Source organism: Neofelis nebulosa, chromosome 7 (genome assembly GCF_028018385.1).
Source record: "Neofelis nebulosa isolate mNeoNeb1 chromosome 7, mNeoNeb1.pri, whole genome shotgun sequence".
NCBI lineage: Eukaryota > Metazoa > Chordata > Mammalia > Carnivora > Felidae > Neofelis > Neofelis nebulosa.
This window is the reverse complement of record NC_080788.1, coordinates 18,036,329-18,061,704: the sequence shown is the minus strand read 5'-3', so window position 1 is coordinate 18,061,704 and position 25,376 is coordinate 18,036,329. Positions and strand designations below refer to the sequence as shown.

Here is a 25,376-nt window from a genome sequence, read left to right as displayed (position 1 = left end):
CAATAGAGGCCATCACCATCGTGATGGTCCATCACGATGGACCATCTCGTCCATCACCATCGTGACCTGCCGTTCAAGTTCATGCAGATCTCTCTCTAGTTTCCCCAGTCAGGCTATAAATGGCATTGAAAGCTTCATTTAGGAAGCACCAAGTAGGTGATGCAGATTCAGGCCTCGCCCATGTGGATGCCCCCTGTACGGTGTCTCAGTTTCAGATGCCATTCCTGCAGCCATGGATGGCCTCTGGATTCTCCAGAGATGGTCATCTCCAATAGATTCGAGATGGACCATTTCATTTAGGAAAAAGAGTCCGGCTCTTCTTTCCATCATGGGCTCCTCCAAACCTGACAACCAATTGACAAGAATAAGTTGCTGAGCCCAACACCTGCCCCACGCTAAATCCTTGCTCACAGGGGTTGGGAGGGGATGTGATACAACAGGACGTGATGCACTTTAGCATCAAGCAAGTTCCCCACGTACCAGGGTAGGCCACACGCTTCACAGTTTCCAGTTTCTCTGGTGATTTCGTCTTTCCACCTAAGAAATTGTTTCTGCCTCATCACTGCCTTCTCTGTGGTTGGTTCCACACCCCAACCCTAGCACCTAACCCATATTACTGCCAATAAAACGAGTAAAGCTTTGCCAGCTCCTTCCGTCTGTGGAGTGCTATCAGGACACCTCCAGGGCCAGTTGGTGGGGACACCCTTTAATCGGTTCCGGCCTTATTTGAGTCTCAAATTCAGCATTTGTATCCTGCAGCCATAATCCTGCTTTCGTGTCCAAGACCATGGAAGAATTTCAGGAGAAATGTGGGGGGTGGAGATAGGGCTTTCCCTCTGTATGTCTTAGTGTCTGACTCAAGAGATTAATGTCAGAAGGGGCGCCTGGGTGGCTCAGTCGGTTGAGCGGCCGACTTTGGCTCAGGTCATGATCTCGCAGTCTGTGAGTTCGAGTCCCGCGTCGGGCTCTGTGCTGGCAGCTCAGAGCCTGGAGCCTGTTTCGGATTCTGTGTCTCCCTCTCTCTGACCCTCCCCCATTCATGCTCTGTCTCTCTCTGTCTCAAAAATAAAGAGATTAATGTCAGAAGATACTGGGTTCTGACCAAGCCATGTTTTTTATTCCACGTTGGTATAAATAAACCCAAGAAACCAAACAAAATGTCAAATATATTTAATTTTTCACCATGTTGGAATGTTTGCTTTTGGTTTCCTAAGCTATTTCTTATGAGAAATAGAGAACCCTGGAATATGTTCTGGATGTTTTGTAAGTACATACATTGCCAGGAAACTCTAATTTTCACTTAATGTAAGAACGTCCCTGGGCACATAGGCAGAAGAGCCTGCAACTGAAAAGGATTCAAATTACTGGCCGGATTCAGATCCTAGGTCTGCCACTGGGGAGCTGTCTGTCTGATCCTGAGCTAGTTTCTTTTTCTTTTCCTTTTTTTTTTTTTTTTTAAATGTTTGTTGCTTTAGAGAGCCTGAGCACGGGAGGAGCAGAGAGAGAGAAAGAGGGAGAGAGAGGGGGATGGTGGCTAGAGAATGCCAATTGGGACCTGACTCCCCAATCGCAAGATTACAACCTGAGCCAACATCAAGAGTCAGACCTGAGCAAGTTTCTTGACTGCTCTGTGCCTCAGTTTCCTCCTCTGTTCAGTGAGGATTAAAACTGTACTTATCTAAAGGAGACAGAATTACATGAGCTCACACATGCAAACTGTTTAGTACAGGTCTTGGCACATAAAGGACACAAAACATGTTAGCTTTTGCTCTTACTGCTTGACTAAAATGAATTCCTGCACTGTCTGAAGTGGCTTTGCTCTCCAGGTGTCCTTTATGCATTTTGTCTCCATGGTGAGCACCTCTCTGCTCACATGTATGCTACTTCCTCTCCCCTGTTTAAAGGGGAGAGTAGGCTTAGCTCAGGAGACACCACCCAAACCCATCCCCCTGAAAAGTGGAAATACACATCAGTCACACCATTTTCTTAAGAGGCATGGATTTTATCAGGCTTTGAGCTTTTAACCAGACTTTAACTTTTGTTCCTTTCACAGAGAGCAATCTCCATCCTGAGAGAGTCCCTGGAAGCCAAAGTGGCAGTGTTTGGTGACCTCAGCCCGGAGGTGGCAGAGACATACCGGCTGTTAGGTGGGGCCGACCTGGCACAGGGGAACCAGAGTGGGGCCCACAAGAAACTAAAGAAGGTAAAGCTGGAGCCAGTACTAATGCAGAGAAAACTCTCCCCACGGGTCACTTTCTCTCCCTCCACCATGCTGTTTGTAAATGAAAGTTTATCAGTGGCTTATTTAGGTAAGGTGACATCACTTTCGCAGTTGATCCAAGCCAACACTTTTTGGGTAAGCAATATAGTAATCCTTTTATACACATATGTTTTTAAATGAATTATCAATTATTTTTTTACCATGCAAATGTTTTAAATTTTTTACATAGTGTGATTTATCAATTTTCTTGTACTCTTTCGGTACACTCAGTTTATGGAGGAATTCTTGAATTCTTGTATGTGTTCTTCTAGTACTTGTATGTCTCTTTCTTTTTAAATTTGGGGTTTGTTTGTGTGGAAGGTGTGAGGTAAGGAGCCAATGTTATCTTTTTTCAAACGGCTTCCCAGTTGTCCAGTGCCATTTTATTAAAGAGCCCATCTATGCTCCAGTGATTTGAGGTGACGCCTTCATCATGTACTACACTTGTGTGTATATTTAAGTCTATTTCTAGATTCCTATTCTCTTCTGTTTGTGTTTTTGTTTACTCAAATTCCAGTGCCTAATTGTCTTAGTTATGGAGATTTCATAGCATGATTTAATAGCAGGTAGGACTAGACTCCCCTCATGGCTTTTTATCTCCCTAGACTATTGTGTTTTGTAGACATTTTTCCATATTTATTTTTCCACCTGAATTTTAGTATCAACTTGTCTAGCTCCATAAGAAGTTTGATGGTATTTTTTTTGAGGAGCATGTTGTTTATAAATGAACTTCAGGAGGACTGACATCGTCATGATGTAGAGTCATTCTACCCAAGAACAAGGGATATCTTTATATTTGTTCACATCCACTTACGTATCATTCAGGCACATTTTAAAGTGTTCCTTATACAAGTTTTGCACATTTCTTATTAAGTCGATTGCTAAGCATTTCCTCTCCCTTAATGCTATTATAAATGGAGTTTTATCCAGTATTATATTTTTTAACTGTTTGTGTATGTGCATGCAAACTATTGGTTTCTCTATGTTATTTTATATTCTGCTAGCTTACTTAATTCTTTTCTTGCTTGAGTTAATTTGAACCTTGGTTCTTTCAGGTTTTTCAGGTGTACCATTACATCATCTGCAAATAGTTTTACTTTCTGTTTTCCAATTCTTATGCCTTTTATTGATTTCTCTTATCTGATTGCATTGGCTTGTACCTACAATACAATAATAAGTAAGAGTAGAGATAATAAGCATCCTTGTCTTGTTCCTGATGTTAGTGCAAATGCCTCTAGTGATTCTTGATATGGTACATGCTGGCTTTGGACTAAGTTTTATATATTTTACCATGGTAAAGAAGTGTATCCATCAATTTCTATTTTCATGAGTATTTTTTTATTAGAAATAAGTGCTGCATTTTGTCAAAGCATCAGTGGAATTAAATAATCATATGATTCTTGTTAGATCACTTAATATGGTGTATTTTATTATCATATCAAACCAACCTTGCATTCCTGGAATAAATCCCCTTAGTCATATTAAACTATTTTCTCAGTGCAATGTTGATTCTGTTTGCTAACATTTATTTTAGGATGTTTTGCCCTTATTGGTAAGTGATACTTGTTTAAGTAACAATGTAACAATGTCATATTTGCTTCATAAAAATAATTTGGAAGTTTACTTTTATTTTCTAAGCCTACAGGAATTTATGCAGCACTAAAACAAGTCTTTGAAGGTTTGTACCTCTTGTGAAATTCTTTAGGCCTGGTGCTTTTTGGGGGTAGCAGGGAATTCTTTGACAGTCTTCTCTATTTCTCTATAAAGTTTGCTCTGTTGAAGCTTTCTGGCTCCAGTGAAGTCATTTTAGTAAACCATATTTATCTATTTCACTGTCATTTTCAGATAGATTTGCACAGAGATTTGCAAAGTAATCTCATGAATTTTTTAAATTTCTACTTTTTTAGTAGTTATCTTCTTATTGTCATTTCTTAGTTTTATATTTGGATCTCCTCCCTTGTTTGTTGGCTGAGTTAGTTAGTGGTTTGTCTATTTTGTTAGTTTTTCAAACTCCATAGGTCAGTGGCCTTCCTATTCTGTTTCACTGATTTCTGATTTTATCTTTATTGTTTATTTTCTTGTAACTTATTTTGTTTTACTTTGTGGGAGTTTTTCCTGTCTTCTTGAACAGGGAATTGAATTTATTTGTTTCCATTTTTTGTATAGTATTTTACGCTATGAATTTTCCTTATTACTTTAAGTGTACCTCCAAAGTCTTGTCATGTTGTGTTTTCATTACATTAATTAGTTTTAAAATGGGTAAACCTGGGAACCTCCAAGTAATGTAACTGACCAAACCAAAAGAATTAACTCTAGTTTTGAGTAGGCTACCCTGTACATTGAGCCTTTATCTCTTCTTACGACTTTTCTGAATCCGTTGCAGAAGGCAACATGTATGGTGTATATTTTTTAACAAGATGATACATATATCTATTATCATTTAGTCAACAGTAGTTACTGGTCACCTTCTAGAGGCCAGTAGCTGTGCTAGGCAGACCTGGGATAAAACAGTGACCAAGACAGATATGCTTCTTGTCTTTGTGAGACTTTCCAATCTAACCAGGAAGATATATTAATCATTTCAGATAACTTAAACATTATACATATGCCAAAGACATTATTGAGGGAAGAGTTATAAGGGTGCTAAGAGTGGCAGTTGCCCTGGGTTTCTCCATCCCCTACTTCTAATTTAATGCTTATTGACTGATTGTTCTATCCCTGACACTGTGTTAAACGATTTACATATATTAACTTACTTAAGCCCTATAGCAGCCTGAAGAGTTGGATTACCTCTGCTTTTTTTTTTGTTTTTTGTTTGTTTTTTGTTTTGTTTTGTTTTGTTTTGTTTTTAAAAAGCAGGAAACTGAGGCTAAAAGAGTATCTCAGCATTGATTTCAAAGTCAGGAGTTGTCAGAGTGGGGCTTTATTAGACTGGACCGTGTGGTCTATCCTATATTACAGCCATTTTACATGCCGGGCTTCTCAGTAAGATTCTGTTTGAACTAGAGCTTCCTATGCTTAAAAACGTTTGGGAACCAGTGGCTAGTGGGGAGAATGCCAAGATCAGGAATCTTTGGATTGCCAAGATCAAGGAACCTTTGGATTGCCACCGACAGAAAATGGTCAAACTAGCTCAGGTGTCTTGTGGTTTCCAAGGAAGGGCCACTAGGCAGATGATTAGCACAGCAGGATGCAGCTGAGGCTCAGAAGAATGTTCCAAGGTTCTCTCTGCCCAGGACTCCTGTCTGCTTCTCTCTGCACATCCTCTTCCTCCACCTCTGTCATAGTAGTGTCTCCCCTCAAGATGGAGATCATAGCTGCCGGCCCTCCAGGGTTTTACTCCCTACACTGTGCCATTTCTCAGTCACAGCTCGAAAGATCTCAAGAAAGGGCTGTAGGCCTGACTTGAATCCAGTGTTCACCCTGGATCAGTCAGTTGAGGCCAGGGGCGTGCTAGGGTATAAGAACATGGTGCTCTCAAGGCAGCTGGGTGGCCCCCACTGGAGATGGTGCAGGAAACAGAAGACCTGGGATGCAGTCCCTATTTTTGAAGCATGTGCAATGAGTACAGTAGGTAGGCAGTAGCTTCCTCCCTCGAAAGCATCCCAGGCCAGTGAGGGAGTTACAGATTGTAAAGGCCCAACTGTGGTATTATGTGCTAAGTTCTCCAAGTCCACACTGGGATCTATGGGAGGGAAGGGCTTAGGGAAGGTGTCCAGGTAAGTAGTCCTGAAAGAGGGTATAGCCGAGCAGAGACAGGAAGTCCCAGGTTGGAAATGGGCTGGAAGAAAAAGCTCAGGGATGAGAGAGCGAAGCCTGTTTAAGAAGCAAAAAGTTGGGGCCAACTGTGTTGGGAGAGTGGCTGGGATAGACGTGAGGGCAGGTCCCTGCAGCTGTGTTTGTACGTTAAGGAGCTGAGACTTGATCTTTTAAGCAGGGGTCTAGGGGCGGCTCAGTCTGTTAAGCGTCCGACTTCGGCTTGGGTCGTGATCTCACAGTTTGTGAATTTGAGCCCCACATTGGGCTCTGTGTTGACAGCTCAGAACATGCTTCAGATTCTGTGTCCCCGTCTCTCGGCCCTCCTCTCTCTCTCTGTCTCCCTCTCCCTCTCTCTCTCTCTCAAAAGTAAATAAATATTTTTTTAAAAAGCAGGGGTCCCAAACAATGACCAGTTCACTGCCTGTGTTTTATTTCATTATAGTTAAGGACATAGACCAAGTTAAAAATGGTTTTTGCAGTTAGTCGTTAAACCTGTAATCATTTTACAGGTGATCATAAATTGATCAGATGGTAGGGGAACACTACCTGAACCCCAACTAAGTGAAATTTTATCGGCACCAAAAAGGAAATCTGTTCTTCTCATTAGCAAAACTAGATTACAAAGAAACCTCCTCATAATTTCATTGATAAAACAAATTTGAGGAAGTTTGCACTCCCTCCTGTTACCTAAGTGCCTACATAGTAGCCTCAATTTTTGTCTCTTGGCCTGCAAAGCCTACAATATTTACCATCTGGCCCTTTGCAGAAAGTTTTCTGAACCTTGCTCTAAGCAGCTGGGAGCCATTAAGGGAATTTTAAGCAGGGCACCATAGGTCTCTATTTGTACTTTGGATTTTGGGTCACCTGGGTGGCTCAGTTGGTTAAGTGTCTGACTTCGCTCAGGTCACGGTCTCATGGTTCGTGGGTTCGAGCCCAGTGTTGGGCTCTGTGCTGACAGCTCAGAGCCAGGAGCCTACTTCAGATTCTGTGTCGCCCTCTCTCTCTGCCCCTCCCCAACTCAACCTCTGTCTCTCTCTCTCCTTCAAAAATAAACATTAAAAAAAAAAAAAATCAGGGGCACCTGGCTGGCTCAGTTGGTGGAGTATGCAACTCTTGATCTCAGGGTTGTAAGTTCAAGCCCCACACTGGGTGTGGAGATTGCTTAAAAAATAAAATCTTTAAAAGCAATTTAAAAAAAATAAAAAGAGGGGGGCACCTGGGTGGCTCAGTCGGTTTAGCTTCCGACTTCGGCTTATGTCATGATCTCACCGCCGGTGAGTTCGAGGAGCCTGCTTCGGATTCTATGTCTCCCTCTCTCTCTGACCCTCCCCCGTTCATGCTCTCTCTCTGTCTCAAACATTTTTTAAATTAAAAAAAATGTTTTTAAATAAAAAGAAATGGAAAGAAAAAAATCATGTGAGGATAGTGTTGAGAATGGAATGGACCAAGAATCGAGGCAAGAGGCCGAAGTTTTCTCATCTGTAAAGTGGAGGTGACAGCAACGCCGAGGCTTCCTTTGTCCCATGTTGTTCAGGGGATGGAGTGAGGGGAGGAAAGGCAGGCTGCTTTGCAAGCAGCGGGGTCTGGCGGAGTTCCGGGTCCTGAACAGTACCAGAAGGAGGAGAGGGCAGGGCTTTCCTGGCTGAGGCACTGCCTGCCCCTGGGAATCTCCACTGTGATTCCCCTTCCTTGTTTCCCCTCTGAGGAGTGTCCATGAAATAGGGAAAGCCTAGCCACTCAACTCCAGGCTGGGGAGGGACCCCAGGAATGGGGGGAAGCTGGCAAATGGTAGCAGATGCTCAAGAAACTTGAGCAGGGGCCACACGAACCTGTATGAAGCCCCGCTGTCCCAGCGGTGGTACCCGCCCAGCCCCACCGGGGACAGCGGGGCTGGGCGGGTACCACCGCTGACTGCAGGCTGGGGGCCAGGCTTCCTGCTGCCCAGCGCTCAGACGTCATTCCTGATCCTCACAGCCCAGACTTCAGTAGCCCTGTTTTACAGGCCAAGAGGACGGAGGCTCCTGGAAGTAAATAAATTGCCTCTGGGCAGGCTACTCTATAGTAAAGCCCACATGCTTTCCTTACTGCCAGTGGTTCACCAAGCATGGGGGCTTAAAGCCCTGCATCGGGGTGACCTTCTGAATCTGAGTCTGGAGCAAGGGTCCAGGGGCCCGGGGATCTGCAATCTAGCTTCTGGGGGAAGGTCGAGATCACTGCTCTGGGCCTCGTGCCCACCCACAGGGCTTAAAAGCAGCTCAGCTTCAACAAACTGTCAGGTTTCATCACTCCCCAAGCCTGCAGTGGAAGTTAGTGAAACGTTTTCACTTTAGTTTGGCCTCATTAACCATCAGTCCTGAACACAATGGCTTTGGCATTTTGAAGCTCTCTGGCCATTTGCCAGAACGCAGGGAGACAGGGTTGAAACCTGCATGTCTATTGGGTGTGCGTGCTGCAGGACGTGCGGTCCTCGTTGTCCCTCCTCCACATGTGCCCATCTGAGGACAGGACCGGCCACACTGTGGGCATAGGACACACGCAGGACTTGCGTGTCGGCTGTTGAGCCACACTTTCTTAGTCAGCCCTTAGGTAGCTCCCTAAAGCTACCAGCCGAGCGTTTCTCACATATTTATCACAACAGCTGTGTCCCCCAAGTTTTCAACCCTGGAACAGGAATCCAAGGAACACCAGCTTTTCCAGATGTGCCCTCCTGTGCTGCATGGCCCGGCCATGGTCCCATGGGCATGAAAAACAGGAAGTCACGAGAGACAAAGCAGACAGCCGGATTAAATTACTGCAAGGAAAACCATATTATTGATCTATCTTTCAAAGGCGTCTGCCTGCAGGAGTAAATTGGAGAAATCTGTTGGCTCCAGATGGAAATTTCCACAGCACAACCTCCACTATGTTTTTGCAACATAGAGACCTGGTTTGATTCTAGGATGGACATCACTGCCAACATTTCCATCCAGGTGAAAGGCGGCAAAAAAGAATTCCTAAAGACTGTTTCCTGGGGCGCCTGGGTGGCTCAGTCAGTTAAGCGTCTGTCTTCAGCTCATGTCATGATCTCACGGTTCATGGGTTCAAGCCCCGCATGGGGCTCTGCGCTGACAATGCAGAGCCTGCCTGGGATTCTCTCTCTCTCTCCCTCCCCACTTCTGAACATACATACATTTGGGGGGGGCAGGGGGCAGGGAATGGACTGTTTCCCAGGTCAGTAGCCTCTCTGGATTAATTCTGGGCCCAGTGACAGGGTGAAGCTGGGTTTGGGCCCGTCCTTCAGCCAACCTTCGTATTAAGGGTTCAGTCCACTACTTGAGTGCTTTACAGTGGCAGACATTAAACATCTCCATGAAAGAATAACATAATTTTATGTGACCTCTCTCCAAGAAATCCAAAGCCCACTGTAATGAATCAGTTGAAGAAGGGCAAAGGAAAATGGTTTTTACTCATAGATTGTAGATGAGAAAGCCACCCCTGGAAGGATCTCATGTGGCCATGGGTCGAGACCCTAGAACAGCCATTCCTGCGACCGGCCAAGCACACAGAGCCTCCTGGTTGACAGCTGTATTTTATACATAATTCACACACTGCCATTCTATCATCAGACCACTTCGTTTTACTTTCCCTTTAGCCTGTGTGGTGTTTTCCTCGTTGTCCTGGATACCAGGAGATCCAGATCGAGCTTGGAGTCCCCACAGAGCCCCATGTTAGCCCACACTGTTTTCATGTGTAGTCCCATTTGTCCTTGATCCTGATTTTCCTAATCATCACTGACTAACCCATTGTTGGGCTGCCACAGCCCATCTCAGATCCTTTTAGAAAGAGAGTAAGGTCATGACGACATTAATTTCATATTAAAAAAAAAAAAAACCTGTTCTTGAGTTGAGAAGCAGGCTTAAAGGCATTGCAAGCACTCCTCACTTAAAGCTGTTTGTAAATCGGTTGATAAGAGTATCACAATAGGAGCTGATGGTTAGAGGGATCAAGGTCATCCCTTTTTGACCTTCCGTGGAGAAAATGTGGAGCCTCCTTTGTTCCTGCTCTAGGCTAGGTGGGAATGAGAATTCCAGCTCTGCTGGCCATAGGCTGCCCAGAAGAGTCCCTATCCTCAGGGTCAGGCCCCCCAACCACAGCAGCCCACACAAAGCACCCCTCTGCCTTTGCTGTCCCTTAGAAAACACAGATGGGCAGCGTGCCCAGACTGCCCCCAACACAAGGCTACATTGGAAAGTTCCTCAACCATCGGAGCTCTCGCTGCTGCTTGTTGAGTCCTCAGTGCCTTAGACGCTCCTAAATTGGCATTGGAGTCTGGAGGGTGCAGAACCGTGGTCTGAGCAGACTGTCCTGGCCTGACACTGGCGTTTTGCCAGAGCCTCACTAGAGGCGGGACAATCATGAGTTTATGGGTGGAGGGCTGGCAAAGGAGGGGAAGGCCAAACCTACCACATAAATGCAGCGTGACCATGAACAGGTGGAAAGAGCGATGGTCAGGAATGGTTGGCGAGACTGCACTGGCTCAGGAAGGACCCGACGAGGTGGCTGTGTTCCACAGCCACGGAAAGGGCCATGAAAAGGCAGCTCAAAAGGCTTAGCTTTTCAAAGGGTCTGGATCTCTTGCTCTGTCCAACTCTGAAATAGGCGAGTCCAGCTTTTATACAAAGAGCTGGCTGTCCACTTTAGAGAAGGAAGCCATGACCCATACGTGGGTGCGCAGCAGGATTCCCCACACCAGCACGTCCTGCTGATGTGTTTGTTCTCTAAATATTTGTGTTGCAGTTGTCCTGGAGAAAGATGGTGGTAGCTTGCTCCAAGACAGTGGCCAGGGGCTGGAGCAAGGTCGTGGGGGAGTCGAGGGATGCTGATAAGGATGTAGAACCCACGGCACGTGGCAACTCAGAGGTGAGGAGTGAGGGAGACGAGGATGACACCCACACTTTCAAGGCTGGCCCTCCGCAGACCCTCGGGGAGAGCTTTGAAAACGGGGTCTCTCTCCAGAGTCCCCGGGCCCCCTTTCTTCCTCATCTCACACGTCCCTCGTCCTGGGGCCCCTGATCCCACCTTATCTGTCCCTTTGTCGTGGGAGGCATCCCTCCCACCCATGCAGCAATCCTGGGATTCAGTATTAGTGGTCCTCCAGGTAAGGGAGTTGCAGGGGTCCAAGTGTGCAAGCGTGCACGTGAGAGGGAGGGAGAGAGAGCAAGAGTGAGAGAGAAGGGGGATCATAGTGTGCTCCCTCAAACACCTCCCAGTCCTGCCTGGGACCCCAGCACCAGCACCCCCTTCCCCGGACCTGTGCCCACATGGCCGACTCCCCATCCTGCCGTTCTCAACTCACATGTCACCTCACAGGGGCCTTCACTGACCAAGTGCCCTCTCCCACCACTGACACCCCCCCCACTTTTCTTCCTCCGTCGCCCCATCTTCTTTTCTCTTCCACAGCTCTTATCATCAGTTGTTATCACACGTTCATTTACAAAATCTCTCAATGTCTGGCTCCCCCACTACACTGGAGGCCCCTGAGGGCAAGGCCCAGACCTGGCCACTCTGCTCTGTCCCTGAGGTGGACACAGGTCGGCATATCGCCAGTGCTCTGCAAACAGCTGCTGCGGGAATGAGTAGATATGGAGGACTCGGGCCTAGTGAGGACAAGGCTGGTGCCCGAGTGGCTTGGGGAACGCCCACCCACACATGCCCCTGTTTCCTTAGGAAAATGCTCCCTGATGAACTGTGTTTCGATTTGTCCTTTCAGTTCCGCCAAGGTCATCATTTACTTCTGCCTGCCTTGTAAAGATGCGTCTGTGAAGGCGCATTTGTGTTTTTTCTAAACGTTGAAGGCATCTTTCCTGACATCTTTTTTTTCTTGGCGCCAGCCTTGAGAATTGACGTGTAAACAGAGCCACAGTTCATGAGCATCAGGGTAGCTTCTCCGCCACGGACATGCTGTCGCATCAGATAATGTGTAAAAGAAGAGTAGTGGTTTTAGGTTGTGAGAATTAGAGTCGTTGTTAAAAATCTTACCTTTCTGTGGCTTTGTTTTTCATTCCCCATAAAGACAAAATACTTGGACTAGCACGACGAGCTTGGCATGACCCTTACCAGGCATGAAAGCCTGTCTTTGTCAGTTTTCCATCATCGAGCCTGTGGCCTTGCCACTGAGGTGGCTCTTTGCCACATGGCCTCTGTGAATAAGTAGGATTTATCCCGTCAGCACATCCATTGTCTGAAATTCCCTGATAGGAATTATGGTCCAGTTCCAGGACTGAAGGCTGGGGGGCTGGGGGTTGATGGGTGAAGGGAGGGCTAAGTCACCCAATCCAGTTCTGCAGGGGTACCAGCCATGCAAATAAATGGCCTTGAGTAATGACTGCAGGTTTTCAGAGATTCCTGCCCAAACCGGAAAATATGCTTCTTTTTGGGGATATAGCTGTCATGGTTTTCTTTCTTTCTTTCTTTCTTTAATGTTTTATTTACTTATTTTTTGAGAGAGAGGGGGAGAGAGAGAGAATCCCAAGCTACTAGCACAGAGCCTGACACAAGGCTCAAGCTCACAAACTGTGAGATCATGACCTGAGCTAAAATCCAGAGTCAGAAACTTAGCTGACCGAGCCACCCAGGTACCCCTGTCGTGGTTTTCTAAAGCCAGAGTACACGGAGTCAGCGAACCTCTACCCCGCAGCTGTCCCCGGGCCACCCCTGCAGCCACACTGGGAAGGGTGTGAGTTCTTGGGCACATGGGTAGGCCAGAGCTAGGAAGACACCAACTGGTGGCTCCTGTCCCAGCTGCCTTGCCTCCCAGGCCCCTCAGAAACCTAGCTTGCAAAACTCAGTCATGTCAAAAATAAGTTTTCAGTTTCACATCAGGTGCTTACAGTCGTGTCGTAACTTGCCCTGGCTTTAGGAATGACTGCTAAGGGAAGCAGTGCACAGCGAGCAGCACTCTTGCAGCTACCGAACCTGCCTGGATTTTGAGGGCGAGGCTTCGTGACACGGCACCCCCCACGAAGCATCCTTACCAGAGGTGTCAGTTGCTGACGGATCCCTGGAGCCCTGTGGTCCAACCGTGTCTTCAGGCTCCGTATAAGAACTTCCTCAGTTGAACTGTTTGTCCTCTTGTTTGATCGTTCATTCATCTAGCAAATATCGCCCCTACTCACATGCCAGGGAATGTTCTGGAACCTGGGGCACGAAGGCAAGCAACACAAATGTGGCCCCTCTGGGGACAGCTTGCAGGCCAGTGTGGAAGCGGGTGCTACCTCTTGTCTTTCTGCAGGGGGTGGAAAGCTTCTTGTTTGGTATTTAAGGAATAATAGAAACACAAATGACTTCTCCCAACCCCTGCAGATAAAATCAAAGAGCGTAACAGCAATATAACAGTTCCCCAAAATTCATCTGGATCCTGGAAATTCCAGGGTTTTTGCCCACTTAGAGAAAAATGAGAAGCACCCTGTACAGGCTGATTTCAAATAGGAGTGCACTGGCCTTGGAAGAAGAATCTGGAGAGCACAAAATGCCTTTTATTTATGCTATAGAATATTCCACCACCGGGATTTGGGATTCTTCACTTAGTTCAGAGAGTTGTTTAAAATGCCGGTCTCCCAGTAGGTTCAAATAACATTTATTGACTTTGTCTCTGACAGTGTCCATATTTTTAACAAAAGAATCAAAATAACCTGTTTCACACAAAAATGCTTAAGCAAATTTAGCTAAGAGCAGCAGAGCACTGAAAAATTCAATTTATGTTTCTTAGGTAAATACACAGCTATGTAAAACATTTCCTAGTAAGGTCAGTAAGGGGGTTATTTCACTATTTAAAATTTTCTGAATCAGGCTCCTGGCTCTGAGCTGTCAGCACAGAGCTGACGCCAGGCTCGAACCCACAAACTGCGAGATCATGACCTGAGCTGAAGTCGAACGCTTAACTGACTGAGGCACCCGGGCGCCCCTCACTATTTTAAAAAGGTAGCTCTTGAAAACTATTCCAGCTAGTAGGTGAACCATTCTTTCCTGATGTGGTGCCTGGTATGGTGTCCCTGGGCACTGTCATCTAAAGGAGATTAAGTAGGGGCTGAGGACCCATTTCCCTCTCCTAGTTGGCATCCCTTTACATCTCTTCTCGCTTCAGCTAGAACTGGGGGCAAATCTCCTTAAGGAGGGTAAGTTGCCTTAAAAAAAACCAAAATCTATTAATGCCAGGAAGAGAAGAATCTTGACTGCCAGGGTCTAGGGAGTAGGGACGGGGATGGGCTGACCTCTCTCTGGGCTTGATTATTGATTATGACCTTGTCTCCTACCTCCAGTCTCCCTACACACAATTTCCCCAGGGACAATGACCAGCACACAAGGTCTGGAATGGAGGTGGTTAGTAGAACCAGTGAGAATTGGTATAAGCACCGTCAATTGCCCTGTCCTTGTACCTAGGAATCTGAAAAAGTTAGCTAATAGTATGTTTTTCCCTGGAGAATGAGGGGCCAGAGAGAAGCTTCAGTAACCCAAAGGGTAGGATGGATATCCCTCCTGAGTTCTGGATTTCAGAGGCCCTCTGTTGAGGCAGGGTAAACCGAGACCTCAGACCATCTCAAATAATGATTATAATGTCAGTAAAATGCTAATGTCTCGGTGAATGAACTAACACGGAGACATCAGCTCATCTCAAAATGAGCTGCAAGGGAGGTACTCGTAGATATGTAAACAGAGAAGGCAGATGAGTTTAAAATGAGACCTGATCTTTCACACGGAGTTAAGGTATTTCTGGCCATGTAGGGGAAAATGAAGTCTGTCCTGGCAAGAACATTAGCCCTGGACAGCGGCCTCTCACTGCCAAGCATGAATGAGGGGAAAGCCTGCTTGCTTCCTGTTTTCTGTCCCTGCGTGAGCACCTCCCTTGCTGGACCCTGCTTGGAGACGCCCCCAGGCTTCCAGCAGCTGGGAGCCACGTGGGAGAGGAGGGCAGGAAGAGTTTACATCAAGTGTCCTGGGTGTTGGAAACCTGTCCCCAAAAGCAACACAGAACTTTCTCAGAGTTCCATAAGTTTCCCAAGTTCACAGCAGTTTATCCGTGGATTAAAGCAGAGCTGGCCCAAACCCATGGAAAGAGCAGCAGGCCAGGCCAGGGCCCCCAGTGTGGATTCCGAAAGCCTGTGGCTTATTTGGGTGGAGGGGGTGGGATTTTGGAGCATTTGGATTATATGCTGAATGGAATGACAGAACAAGTTTGCTACTTCCTTGGTGTTACATAATTCAACAAAGAGTGAAGGTCTGTTGTTTCAAAACAAAAACAAAAAACAACCAAAAAACCCCAAAACCCCGTCCTATCTTCGTCTAATAATACGTCTTTCCTCCAGAAGACAACCACATTCTCAGATTCCAGAACCACATTTTCAATTCCTCAGATTGAACCAAACATTCAGTCGGTTTTGATATTTTCCACATCTTTTAAAGACAAAGCATGTTGGCTGCTTGCATTTTAATTTTCCTGAAGACCTAAAAATGGTTGGCAGATCAGAATGAATAAACAGTCTTCAGTACAAAGTCCCCAAAGCCTCAGACTTTTTTTGACTCAAGCTGTTACCGTGTAGAAAAACCAATTCAATATTGTAAAAATGTAAAGTATTTCAGATATGCAGAAAAGCATGAAGAATGTAACCAACACCTTTGAGTTCACTGTCCAATATAAGCAATGAAACATGTACGGGTCTATACAGTTGAAGTCCCCACTACTAGCCTTCCCCACCCTGCCTCCAGATAACTGCTATCCGGAATTTGGTATCATTCCCACGTTGTCGTAATTATTTTACTATGTCTTTACTATTTTACTATTTACTAAATTAATTTACTAAAATTATTTTGCAATTTTGTTATACATGCTTCTTAAGCTTCATATAAATTATATGTAATATGTATTTTAATAATATGTAATATATAATAATATATATAATGCATTCAACTGCAATTTGTTTTTTCCTCTCTATAATCATGAGATTCATCTATGTGGCTATATGCGCATCAAAAATTTGTATATCGTACATGTACCTATCCATTACTAAATATTGCCAAATTGTTCTCAAAGTGGTACCAATTTCAACATCCACTATCAATATATAAAAGAGTACTTGTTGCTTAATACCTGTGATAAAGCTTGGTATTATCATTATCAGACTATAATTTTTGCAATTTAAGAGCAAAGGAACAATGCCCTTGAAGTTTTAGTTTGCATTTCTGATTACTAGTGAACTTAGGTGTGTTTATCAGCCTCTTAGTTTTCAACTTCTTTGAATAATATCTTTTGATTATTTTCTATTGGTAGTTTGTTCTTTATGCGTCCTTAGTCCTAATCCCCTCTCGGTATTGTGCAAATATTTTCCTTCATTGTACTTTATACTTTCCCTCCTTGTACTTTACTTAAGGTGAATTTTGGTGCATAGATGTTTTGAATTTTAATACAGTTAAATCATATCAGTCTTTTACTTTTGATTTGCCTGGATCTTGTCTAAGAAATACTTCCCTATTGCAAGCTGATAAAGATAAACCTCTGATATTTTCATCTAAAAGTTCCAAGTTTTCGTTTCACATTTAGTTCCTCCGTCTGTCTAGGATTGATTTTTGTGTTTGGTATGGGATAGGGACCCATTTTCTTCCATTTGGAAAGCCCATGACCCCAGTTCCATTTACCGACTAGTTCAGCTCTTTCCCCTAGACCCTTCAGGGCCACTTCTGTCATCTATCAAGTAGTGGACTCTCTGCCATGTTCTACTGACCTCTTTGTCTATCCCTGGATGAAAACCCCACTGTCCTAATTACTACAGTTTTATAAAAGGTACTGATATACAGTAAAGCAAGTTCCTCCACCTCATTCTATTTTAAGAATCATTTTGGCCATTTGGGGGCACAACTTGCATCTTTATTCTTTCCTTGAGTTTACCCCGGTCTGGTACAAGTAACCAAATGGTAGCTCAGTAAGCAGAAGGGAGAAATCAAGCCAAAGCTAGCCCTGGATAATACATAAGCTCAATATTTAAGTCCTAAGTAAATTAATTCCTAAGAAATTACTGTGTAGTAATGAATATAGAAAGCCCATATAAGATAGAGCATGTTTTTACCAAAAGACAAAATAAAACAAAAAGCAAACAAAAAAATTTAAAAACCTTCCTGAGCAAGGCTCATTTAAAAACCGAAACTAGAGACCATCCCTGGTCAATACCAATGTTCTTGCCTTTATTTTCTAAAAATGCTACTTTTTAAGAAATTTTTAAACCTGCCTACCCAAAGGGGGAGAGTCAGGGATTTTTTTTTTAATTTTTTAAATGTTTACTGATATTTAAGAGAGAGAGAGTGTGAGCAGGGGGGGGGGGGGGGGGGGGCAGAGAGAGACAGAGACAGAATCCGAAACAGGCTCCAGGCTCTGAGCTGTCAGCACAGAGCCTGACGCATGGCTCTAACTCTAGAGCCATGAGATCATGACCTGAGCCGAAGTAGGATGCTTGATAGACTGAGCCACCTAGGTGCCCCTTAATGTTTATTTATTTTGAGAGAGAAAGAGAGGAGTTGGGGGAGAGGAGCAGAGAGAGGAAGAGTGAGAATCCCAGGCAGCCTCCAAGCGGTCAGCGAAGAGCCTGATGCAGGGCTCGAGCTCATGAACCGGGAGATCATGACCTGAGCTGGGATCATGTCCTGAGCTGGGATGCTCCACCGACTGAGCCACCCAGGCGCCCCTATGCTTATAGTTTGCATATAGCTCATCATAGGGAGTTGTGTAAAATAGTGTTAAAACTTTGCATTTATTTCCTGGATCCCTCAGAGCATCCAAATTGAAGGCCAGTCTGTCCCTGAGAAACCCTGAGAATGCACCAGTTCTGTCAAGCATGGGCCTGTGGATGAAGTATGCTTTATTTCATTCAAGGGAGACTTCATTTTCCTGCGAAATGCTCTCAGTGACATTTTTATAACCTCATGATTACTACTTGGTGTTCTGCAGTGTCTTCAGATTCAGACCCTCTTATATGGAGCACAGGACAAGAGAACTCTGGCCACCCAGCAGACAGTGGACGTCCTGTCCAAGTGAGTTGGCTTCCCCTTGCACTGTTTCCTTTGCCATTCAGATCTCAGAGGAAGCTGGTTCTGTAAGGTTCTGTGGAACTTTCCATGGAAAGTTTTACTAACTGACTTCCCATAACTCATAAACTATGCAACACCAGTGATTCCTTTGAAAGCCCAGCTGTCAAATATCCCCCTTGCCCAGATACTAAGAAAAGATTGGCTCTTGAATAATGGCAGAAACACACTGGGACTCTCCCTCCTGCAGACCAGGGCCTGCGGGTCACCTCCCTTGCTGGCAGGCGAGGGCACAGTGCCCTGGGGTGGCCTGCTGGAGGCCTGCCTTTGGCTTCCCTTTGCTTTCAGCGTGCCTGTCAGGACGGCGGCCTGAGAGCCCTCTGACTTCACCTTGAAGGCTGGCCCCAGGTCTTTCCACTCCCTGCTGTGGAGAAGCCGCCCCTCACAGAGCCAGTGTGGCCCAGAGCCTGTGGGCTGACCGCCAAGGAAGGATCATGGAAGCACCGAAGGCGAGGAGACAGCCGGCAGGGGGCGCTCTCTCAGAGCCGCCGGCCCGAGCCGGAGGCAACGTTGAACCCTGAGCCCGCCAGGGCCTCCAGCCCAACCTTTGTGTTTGTGCTCTGCTCGCTGAGCCAGCTAAGGGTTGACCCTCTCAGCTCAGGGAGAAAATGGTCGCAAGGAATTAGAACACGGCAGAAAAAAACCTTGGGATTTAGGTTGCTGTGCCAGGATTCTCTTCTCCTTGGCCTTCCCTCCCCAGACTCCTTCGCCAGCTGTTAGCTCAGCAGCCGCTGGGCTTCTCTTCAGAGCAACAGTGGTCCAGGGGGCAGCACGCTCACCCCACTTTCTGCTTGTTTGCAGGGCCCCCGAGGTGGCCGCGAAGACCCGGCAGGCCCCGAAAGCCAAACCGGCCTTCTGCACCGGCATGCCAGGGAAGGTGCAGCCCAGCGCAGCGGACTGAGAACCCCACCCCTCCCCCAAAGAAAGCTTGGGTCGGGCCCGGCTGCTGACATTTGGGGTGCAGTATAAACCTCTCCGACTAGAAGATGGGATTCGACAGATTTTTCCGGGCTGTTTGCTCCAGCATGCAACGGAGATGTCGCGTTTTGACAGCGGATGCCCTCCAGGGTGCTCTGGTGCTTCTGTAAAGCAGATTTCTTTTTCACCGTCCCAGTGGTTTCTCTTGCAACAAAACTTTCTACCCAGCAGCACGCCTGTGGCTGAAAGGCTTCTCTTCAAAAGTTTCAAACTTCCTGTGTATGGAAGTGGACCCAACATCTGGCCGTACCTATGTATGCCCCTCGCATAGATCTGGAGTCTGATTGAGAGCAAATGCTGGCCAAAGCCCTTTCTTTCTTGTAGGAAGATAATAGGGATGCAGAATAAAATGCTAAGAAGAATCTCAGAGGTGCTGGGTTGGTATGTTTTTCAAATGCAGGCTGCCTCAGAGTTCTTGGAGCCTAGAGGGACGCGAGGAAGCTTCTCTTTACTCCTACAGCCACTGAACGTGGCTGAGCACCCTGCGTGCACCAGGCCAGTGCTATGAACTGGGGACCTGACAGTAAACAGGACACACTGTCCCCATCCTCTCAGACCTCGCCAGCCAACATGGATGCTAATTACTAAACATAAAGTGGCAGAACGAGTTGGTAACAGAGGGAAAGAGCCCAGTACAGCAGGGCAGGGAATAATGGGAGTAAACGGGCTAGAGGTCAGGGGAGGCGGGTGTAAGGGAATGAAGACAGAGGAGTAGGGGTGAGGCCAGCAGGGAAGGGCTGCAGGAGAGGGCTGCTGACTCCTGGGGCCTCTACTCCAGGCAGGAGAAACATGGCTGCCCTCTGGAGGTTCTTTTTGGAGTCGGCACAGCCCTTGGCCCCCTGCTCTCCCAGCTATTTCCCCGGGTTCAGCATGTGAGGTAGGGAGGGTGGAGTGGACGAGGACTCAGATCCACAATGGTCTTCAGTCTCCCGCAGGGGAGGCCATTGCCCCTCGAGAAGGGAAGAGCAGAGTGGGAAGTTTTGAGCACCTTTCTCCATGGTGTCCACAGGAGACTGGGTGCTGGAAGGAGGTAGAGTACACAGTGGGCGGGATGGGCTGTGGGCAGCATTGTTCCTTCTCCTTCCGACGCTCATCCCACGGACCGAGGCCCAGCAAGGCCGTAGGCTGGTGCTAAGATGCCAGCAGGGCGCAGCACAGGCCCCTTCTACTCTAGTGCCCAGTAGGTGCTCTGGTTCCATTTGTGCAGGGTGGAGAGAGAGAGGCAAGGTCCCTTGTCCCCCTTGGAAGCTATGGCAGCTGACCACACAGGCCACCCCCACTCGTACCCACTCATCCCAGGTGGGATGAAGGCCATGTGCAAGCTGGAGGCATGAGACACAGTCACTACTCACCGGGTATCCCATCTAGTCAGAAGACACAGGTTCCGACATGGATGGTAAAGTATTTTAAATATTTACCACGTTGGAGTCTGCCAGGGACTGAATGTGTGTGTACCTCCAAAATTCATGAAGCCCTAATCCCCAATGTGAATGTATTAGGAGGTGGGGCCTCTGGGAGACGAGAGCCCCGTGAATGGGATTAGTGCCCTGATGAGAAGAGACACGAGACAGAAGATCGCTCTCTCCACCACGTTAGGTCTCAGCAAGAAGACCGTCTGCAAACCAGGCAGAGAGCCACAACCGGGCATCGAATCTACCAGCATCTTGATCCTTCACTTCCAGCCTCCAGAACTGGGAGAGAGAAATGTCCATTGTTAAAGCCTCCCAGTCTGCAGTACGCTGTCCTAGCAGCCTGAGCAGACAGCCCATGCTAGGCTTTGGGGGAAAAAAGTGAATTCTGATGTTACTTCTTCCTCTCTGTCTTTCTTGGAGGATAGTATCTTGCAATCACAGAAACTAAAATATATTTTAAAAAATTTAGTCCCCACCCCAAGGAAAGAATGAATATAGGAATGTCCCCCCCCAAATGTCTCCCATCTATTAAATGTGTGAACTTCAACACGAGAGGAAGACTATAGATAGTCATGGGGAGGGGGTGGTAAAAAGTTAGACAGGTAAGGGTACCTAATAACTATTCCTTTGTCTCATTCTACTTCAAGTTTTTCAAGCACCTAAGAAACAGCCAGGATTAACTAACCACTCCGATTTGCACTCAAAGTAACCATTTTGGTGTGCCGAGGACGGTCCTGGTTTTAGCACTGAAACCATGTCCCGGGGGACCCCTCCATCCCAGGCAAAACAGGATGGCTGGTCACCCTACTGACACTAGCCTTCCAGGCTGTGATGACCACGTTCTTACCACAAACTGCCCAGTCTATATTTGAATATGAGCCAGCTGGTTTTTGCTCTGTCTGCTACGCTTTGTAGTTTTGTGTTAACAGTATCAAGTTCTGATTTGGGTAAAGAGCCAGAACTTTCCATACATATTCTCCCCAGTGATTCCGTGCAACCATTAAAAAAAAAAAAATCATGCATGTAAAACACATAGATGCTTTAATTAGAGCTTAAATAGAAACCACAAAAACACCTACTGGAAAACATTCATTCTCTTTAGGAACAACGTGGAGGTTTTTGTTTTTTTTTTTCTTAGATTTTTATTTTTATACATTCTTGTGACATTTCCCTTTGTAGGGAACAGGAGCTTAGAAAGATGAGCTTTGTAAGTGATTCCATTCTAAATATACATTTGAAACAAATGATATCAAAACAACCAGTGGGAAGGTGAAAAACATTCCATTAATACTGTTTTGTCTATACAACAGCAAAAATTGGTTCTGTCCCAACCCACAAAGTTGATTTCTATGGTCTCCAGAGCGACTGGTTTTAAAGGACACAGAACTTTCAGGCGACCTTCACAGTGTGGAGGGCATGCCTGCTCCTGGGTGATCCAGAGACTGAGTAACCAAAGACAGCTCAGGAGTCCATATTGGTAAGTACTCTTGGCAGGATGCTTCTTGAAGACATGTGTTCTAACATGGAAATATAAATTAAGACCTAAGATATTTTCCAAAGAGAGGTGGGTCATGATATTAATAATCTGTCCCTGTTAGCACTCATTCACAAGATCACAAGGCAAGACAGGGACATTAAAGTAAGCCCACTCAGACTCACATAACAGACTCCCCATCCTCAGTCTGTGTCGCCACCAAAACAGTAGGCTGTCACCTTGACCAATAAATCACTTCTACAAATACCATTACCAATTACAGCTAACATAAAATCGCCCATCTTTGACTATATGAGAAACAAGAAGGCTTTGTTTGCCAAGCCATCACCTCTGTACCAGTCTGTGACAATTACTAGTTCATTTGGAAGATAACAAAGGTTTAAACTTGCAGTTCAACTTTTTCTATACCCCGATTCACAGTGTTTGTAAAATGGATCATCCTGAAAACTTGGCTGCATTTCTCCTCCACTTATTAAGAAAATGCACTCTCCCTAAACTACCTGCTGTAGCCATTTCTAGGAGCTGAGGGCCACTGTGTGACATCCCGCCTCCCCCCACTGAGAGAAGACCCTCATGCCGTAACCACCACCCCAACGTCATAACCCACCAGAGGATGGCATTGCCTCCAATCACTATTCCTCAGTGTCCTACTGGCAGTTCTAGGATTGTTACCAGAAATACAGTTTAAACAATGTTATGTGCAAGCAACTAGTTTGGATTAAAATAATACTGTGCTACTGGAGAGGTAATTTCTGTGTGCTGCTACCTTTAAAGACGAAGCCTTAAAAGCAATACCCTTGTGTAAAATAAAACAAACCCAGTAAAGCACACTCACTCTTTCTAGTACCTTCAACTTCACGGTGTGTACCTGCACGTCAGCATCCCATGGCCCGCGAGGGTAGGGCCTTTGCCTTCCTCCAGGGCCCCTCCTGGGTGCTGGGCAGCAGGAGAGGCACCCAGTCCCTCCCACAAAACATCTTATCCTATGTAACATTAGTATTCTCTTCCCTGGGCAAAACACCCCAGCTGTAATGATTTCTGTTGAAAATGCAAAAACGGGGGCGCCTGGGTGGCTTGGTCGGTTAAGTGTCCGACTTCGGCTCAGGTCATGATCTCACGGTCTGTGAGTTTGAGCCCCACGTCGGGCTCTGTGCTGACCGCTCAGAGCCTGGAGCCTGTTTCAGATTCTGTGTCTCCCTCTCTCTCTGCCCCTCCCCTGTTCATGCTCTGTCTCTCTCTGTCTCAAAAATAAATAAACGTTAAAAAAAAAAAAAAAGAAAATGCAAAAACGTCCTCGAGGTTGGTTGTCATTTTGCATCACCCAGACTTCGGTCCCTTTAGCGGTGCGTTGCAAGGCCTTCTCTGGGAGGCACAGTCCACCCTGTGCTTCCAATGTCACGGCACAGGATCATCTGGCAAGCCAGGCTCTAGCTTGAGCATCATCAGCATTCTCTTTACTGTCTTCAGGGTCTGCCTCCCGCCAGTAAAATTAAACGTGTAGACAGGGCTAAGGGTTAAGGTATGGAGAAGCTTAACACTCTGGCGGGAGCTGGCTACTCCAGAACTTAGGTTGTAACAAACAAGAATACTTAGACTGTATGCTACTTAACAACCCAGTGCTGTGAGAAAGGAAATACAATAACCCATTCCCAACAGTCACTTTCCCTACACATAAGCCCAGGGTGGGCTTCTAAGAACTTACACGAACAAAGCAAGCGTGTGGACTTGGAATATCAAATGGGCTGAAGCTATCCTCTCCATAAACAAAAATACTATATATTTTTTGGAGTTCTGCACATAGAAAGCAATTCATTCAAGTCTCAAAGTGAACTTAACTTTTTCCTAAATTTAGAACCATTTAGGTTTTTTTTTTTTTCACTTTTATCTTTTATGGAAGCAATCTGCTTCTTTCCTAGGATTTCTTTTTGAAAAGACTTGGAAAAGTGACAAATGTACGCATTTTTCCTTTTAAATGTTAGTTGATTATTTCATATTAGCACATGCAAATAAAATTTACTCTTAAATATATTACTTTAATCTTGTTATCATATAGGCATCTTACTATATTGTTACCGTTTAGGCATTTTCCCTACAGAGAGTTGATTATAACTTCAAACAGATGTGAGGCATTTCCGTGACCAGGAGCAAAATTGGTCGAAACTGTCTCAAGCAGTGGAGAGAAAACTCCAGAAAAAGGAACTTTTAAGACTAAAAAGATAAAAAATATTTGTGTCAAAGTTCCAACTCAAAAATAAAATTCAAATGCCTTCGAAGGCATGAATTCATTTGACACCTTTACAGATTATAAAGTAAAGTGACATCGCCTGGAGCGCTCTTTGGAGAAAGTAAGAAAAGTGGGGAGGTCTTCGTAAAGACTGAGACTCCCTCCTTCAAAGAAGTAAAGGCCTCTGTGTGTTACTGTGTTACCAGACAAGACACCACTGACAACAGAATATTTGCTTATCAAAACCAGCGGCCCTCACTCTCCTCCTCCTGACTGTCTAGATAGAGGAGGGCAACTTTCTTTTCATCCGAAATCACCGACCTTTGGTCTACCATCCTCTGTAGCTGCACCGTCTTGTCAAACTCAGCCTGCGCCTTGCCCTTTTCCCCGGGGACCTGGTGTCCGTCCCCGGAAGAGCCCTGAAAGCTCACGCTGGCCACCCAGGCATTCCCACTGCCCCCGTCTCTCCAGGCCCCACGGTCAGGGGCACCACGAGCCGCCGCTTCCGTCCCTGCGGGGAAGAAGACCGTGGTGTCTTGCGTCCAGCGGGGGCTCGCCTCCACGTGACTCATGTCCATCTGAAAGGTAAACGGAGAGTCTCTGGGGCCCCGTGCCACGTGCCTGAGCACCCCGCTGCCGTCTGGCAACTCGCCTAGCTCAGGGGAGCCCGCTGAACCGGCAGGTGCAAGCGATTTGGATAACAATCCAAATTTGGAAGACAACCCGTTCAGAGGCTGTGGTCTCTGCGGGACCCAGACAAATGTGCCTAAAGGCTCTGCTCATGCCCGGTGTCTCCTCTGCCCCTCGTGCATCTCCCACGCTGGCCTCCTGAGGCCACTGGGAACTGGCACTTTGGAAGGTGCTCTTTCCGGTCATCAGGACCCTCCCACCCACAGCGGAACTACGCGCAGCCTGGCTCACGTATGCCGAGCCCTCTCCATGGGCACTGCTTTCTGAGTGGCTGAATTCCCGGGGCAGGGGAACTATGTGCTCAGTGGTCTGATGCTGCTGAGCCCAGACCGTGACCTGCCTGACAGATGTGCCGTCCCCTGACCACTCTTCAGTGCTCACGGAAGCTTCCCTGATACTCAACGCCCTTCTGTCTGGAAGGGGGGCTCTGAACTGGATCTGCTCCCCAAA

At 46.3% G+C, this 25,376-nt stretch overlaps 2 protein-coding genes across 10 annotated transcripts in view; one reads left to right on the top strand and one right to left on the bottom strand.

Moving 5' to 3' along the window:
* The window catches only part of TTC23 (tetratricopeptide repeat domain 23), a 106,266-nt gene extending 86,799 nt beyond the window's left edge, over positions 1 to 19,467 (top strand). For 5 of the 9 annotated variants that reach the window (XM_058736722.1, XM_058736726.1, XM_058736723.1 and 2 more), the window contains exons 9-12: positions 2,054 to 2,203; positions 10,796 to 10,918; positions 17,991 to 18,073; positions 18,929 to 19,467. In XM_058736722.1, coding sequence (XP_058592705.1) covers positions 2,054 to 2,203; positions 10,796 to 10,918; positions 17,991 to 18,073; positions 18,929 to 19,028 — 456 coding nt within the window. In that variant the 3' untranslated portion in view covers positions 19,029 to 19,467. Of the gene's footprint in view, positions 1 to 2,053; positions 2,204 to 10,795; positions 10,919 to 12,917; positions 16,483 to 17,813; positions 17,895 to 17,990; positions 18,074 to 18,928 lie in introns of those variants that run through there. The other 4 variants (XR_009263905.1, XR_009263906.1, XM_058736727.1 and 1 more) reach the window with 4 other exon arrangements.
* Positions 19,468 to 21,541: 2,074 nt separating this feature from the next.
* The window catches only part of SYNM (synemin), a 28,365-nt gene continuing 24,530 nt past the window's right edge, over positions 21,542 to 25,376 (bottom strand). Inside the window, exon 5 of the mRNA XM_058736720.1 lies at positions 21,542 to 24,814. Coding sequence (XP_058592703.1) covers positions 24,476 to 24,814 — 339 coding nt within the window. The 3' untranslated portion in view covers positions 21,542 to 24,475. The remainder of the gene's footprint in view (positions 24,815 to 25,376) is intronic.